Consider the following 2,181-nt stretch of genomic DNA (forward strand, 5'->3'; position numbering starts at 1 on the left):
GCGGGCCCCGCTGTCCTCGCCGACTTCGGCCATGTTCGCGCAGCTCCGAGCGGCCTCCGGCGGCGGCGCGGCGGCGGGGGGCGGGGCTCCGCGGGGCGCGGGCGGGCGGGCGCGGCATCCCGGGCCGGATCGCGGCGGAGCGGAGTCGGAGTCGGAGGCCGAGCGCGCGCGCGCGCCGCCCGCCGGCCCTCCGGGGGCGGGCGGGGGAGGTGTCCACCACGCGCTGCCCTTCCCCGCACCCCCCCCCGCCCCCAGCTCCCGCCGTGTCCTGGAGGGACCGGGGAGGGGAACCCCTGAAAGTCTCACTGGAAAGTTTTGCTCCCGGGTCACTGGGGACAGGGACAAGTGACCTCAGCAGTCTCCGGGTCCCGAGTCGCTCCCTCCCTCCGCCCACCCTGAACTCGAGCCCCCGAAAGAAGAGTCCCTGTGTGCCTTTTTGGAGTCATTTATTCACTCCACAAACAGCCAGCTCAAATACCCCGGGGAGACCCACGCTGAGCACCAGCTTAAGGGCGGCAGAAACCGCCTTACCCTTCAAGCCGCTGCCCGGCGGGCTCATCGGGGAGGCAGACGCCCGGCCAGTGGGGCATCGGGGCTCGGACCCCTTTAGTGCTCCAGTGTGCTGGTCATGCCTTCCTCCTTTAGCCGGGTCCCCTAAGAAAGGTGGCAACGTTTCCAACGTTTAACAATTATCGAGTGTGAGAACCCAGACCCTCCGTGGTGGAGCTGACCGTTCGGTGGGAGCCGCAGACCTGAGTCCAGTGGCCAGTCCTGCGAGGCATTGCTGGGTCATGACCCGCGAGGGTGGGGGGAGGTGGGGCCCCCCAAGGTGGGAAGCTTGCGTGCTTACTCACGTCCGTGGGGACCTGCAGTACATACTGGTCCAATCATCACCTGAGCGAATACACAGATACAAACATAAACAAGTGTTTGCGGGGGGTGGGGGGGGCAAGTAACACATTTTTATGAAAAACTGTAACAAGAGAACCTACTTGGCAGAGGGAGGACAGTAAAAAGGGGGTCAGGGATCCTTAGGGAAGAATGACACATCCAAGGATGATTTGGGGGTCTGGGGGATGGCATTCCAGCCAGGGGACAGCATGTTTAAGGAAGGGAGTGTGGCACCTTCAGGGGGATTGACAGGTCCCTGGGGATGGAAGCGACAGTGACCTCAGCTGAACCCGATGAGGCAAAAGAGCCTAAAGGGCCATTTGGGTCAGGTACAGATTTAGGTCTTATTCCACCAGTCATGGAAACCAGTGAGGGGTTGTGGGCAGAAGGGCAGCATGCAGACCCACGTATCTGAAATAGAACCACTGGCAGTTGTGTGGAGCCTGGATCAGAAAGGGGTCAGTGACTGTGAGGGGCCAGTTGGGAAGCTGGTGGCCCAGGCAAGGGGGTGTTGAAGAAGCGAGGTGGACAGACCTTGGGGGGATTCCAGCAATATTTATGTCATCCAAAGGCATATACATACACCCTCGTGGTAAGAAGGTAGAATGGTGCAGCTGCTAGAGAAAACAATATGGCAGTTCCTCAAAACATTAAACATAAAATAACCATATGATCCAGGAACTGGACTTCTAGGTATGGAACCAAAAAGGACAGAAAGCAGGGTCTTGAAAAGGTATTTGTACACCCATGTTCAGAGCAGCATTATTCACAATTGCCAAAAGGCGGGAGCCAAATTTCCATCGACATGTGGGGGATGCACAGCCAAGGGAATATCGCTCAGCCTTGAAAAGGAAGCCGACTGACACCTGCTACCACGTGGAGGAAGCTGGAGGGCGCTGTGCTAAGAGAAGCCAGCCGGCCACAGAAAGACAAGTCCTGTAAAATTCCCAAGAGTGGTCAAGTTCTTAGAGACAGACAATAGAAGGGTGGGCGCCAGGGGCTGGGCGGAGGGGTGGACAATGGAGAGCTAATGGGGACAGAGTTTTGGTTTTGCAAGATAAAGAAGTTTTGGTGGTGGATGGTGGTGACAGTGGCACAATGATGTGAATGTACTCACCACCACCGAACTGTATACTTAAAATGTTTAAGACAGTAAAATTCATGTGGTGTGTTTTACAACGGCATCTGTATTTTTAAGAGTGAGAGATTTACATGTAACCTCCAAGGTTCTTTCTTCTGGCTCATCTGAGGTGACTTCTCGCTTTTTAATGCCAGGTCTGTTTGAGGACA

General features: G+C 56.8%; 1 protein-coding gene across 1 annotated transcript in view; it reads right to left on the bottom strand.

Moving 5' to 3' along the window:
* Positions 1-668, bottom strand: part of FOXK1 (forkhead box K1) — a 66,837-nt gene extending 66,169 nt beyond the window's left edge. The window contains exon 1 of the mRNA XM_073886346.1: positions 532-668. Within this exon, the coding sequence (XP_073742447.1) occupies positions 532-590 (59 nt within the window). The 5' untranslated portion in view covers positions 591-668. The remainder of the gene's footprint in view (positions 1-531) is intronic.
* Positions 669-2,181: the final 1,513 nt, after the last annotated feature.

Source organism: Callorhinus ursinus, unplaced genomic scaffold (assembly GCF_003265705.2).
Source record: "Callorhinus ursinus isolate GAN/ISIS: 27379988/994484 unplaced genomic scaffold, GSC_fseal_2.0 scaffold70, whole genome shotgun sequence".
Lineage (NCBI taxonomy): Eukaryota > Metazoa > Chordata > Mammalia > Carnivora > Otariidae > Callorhinus > Callorhinus ursinus.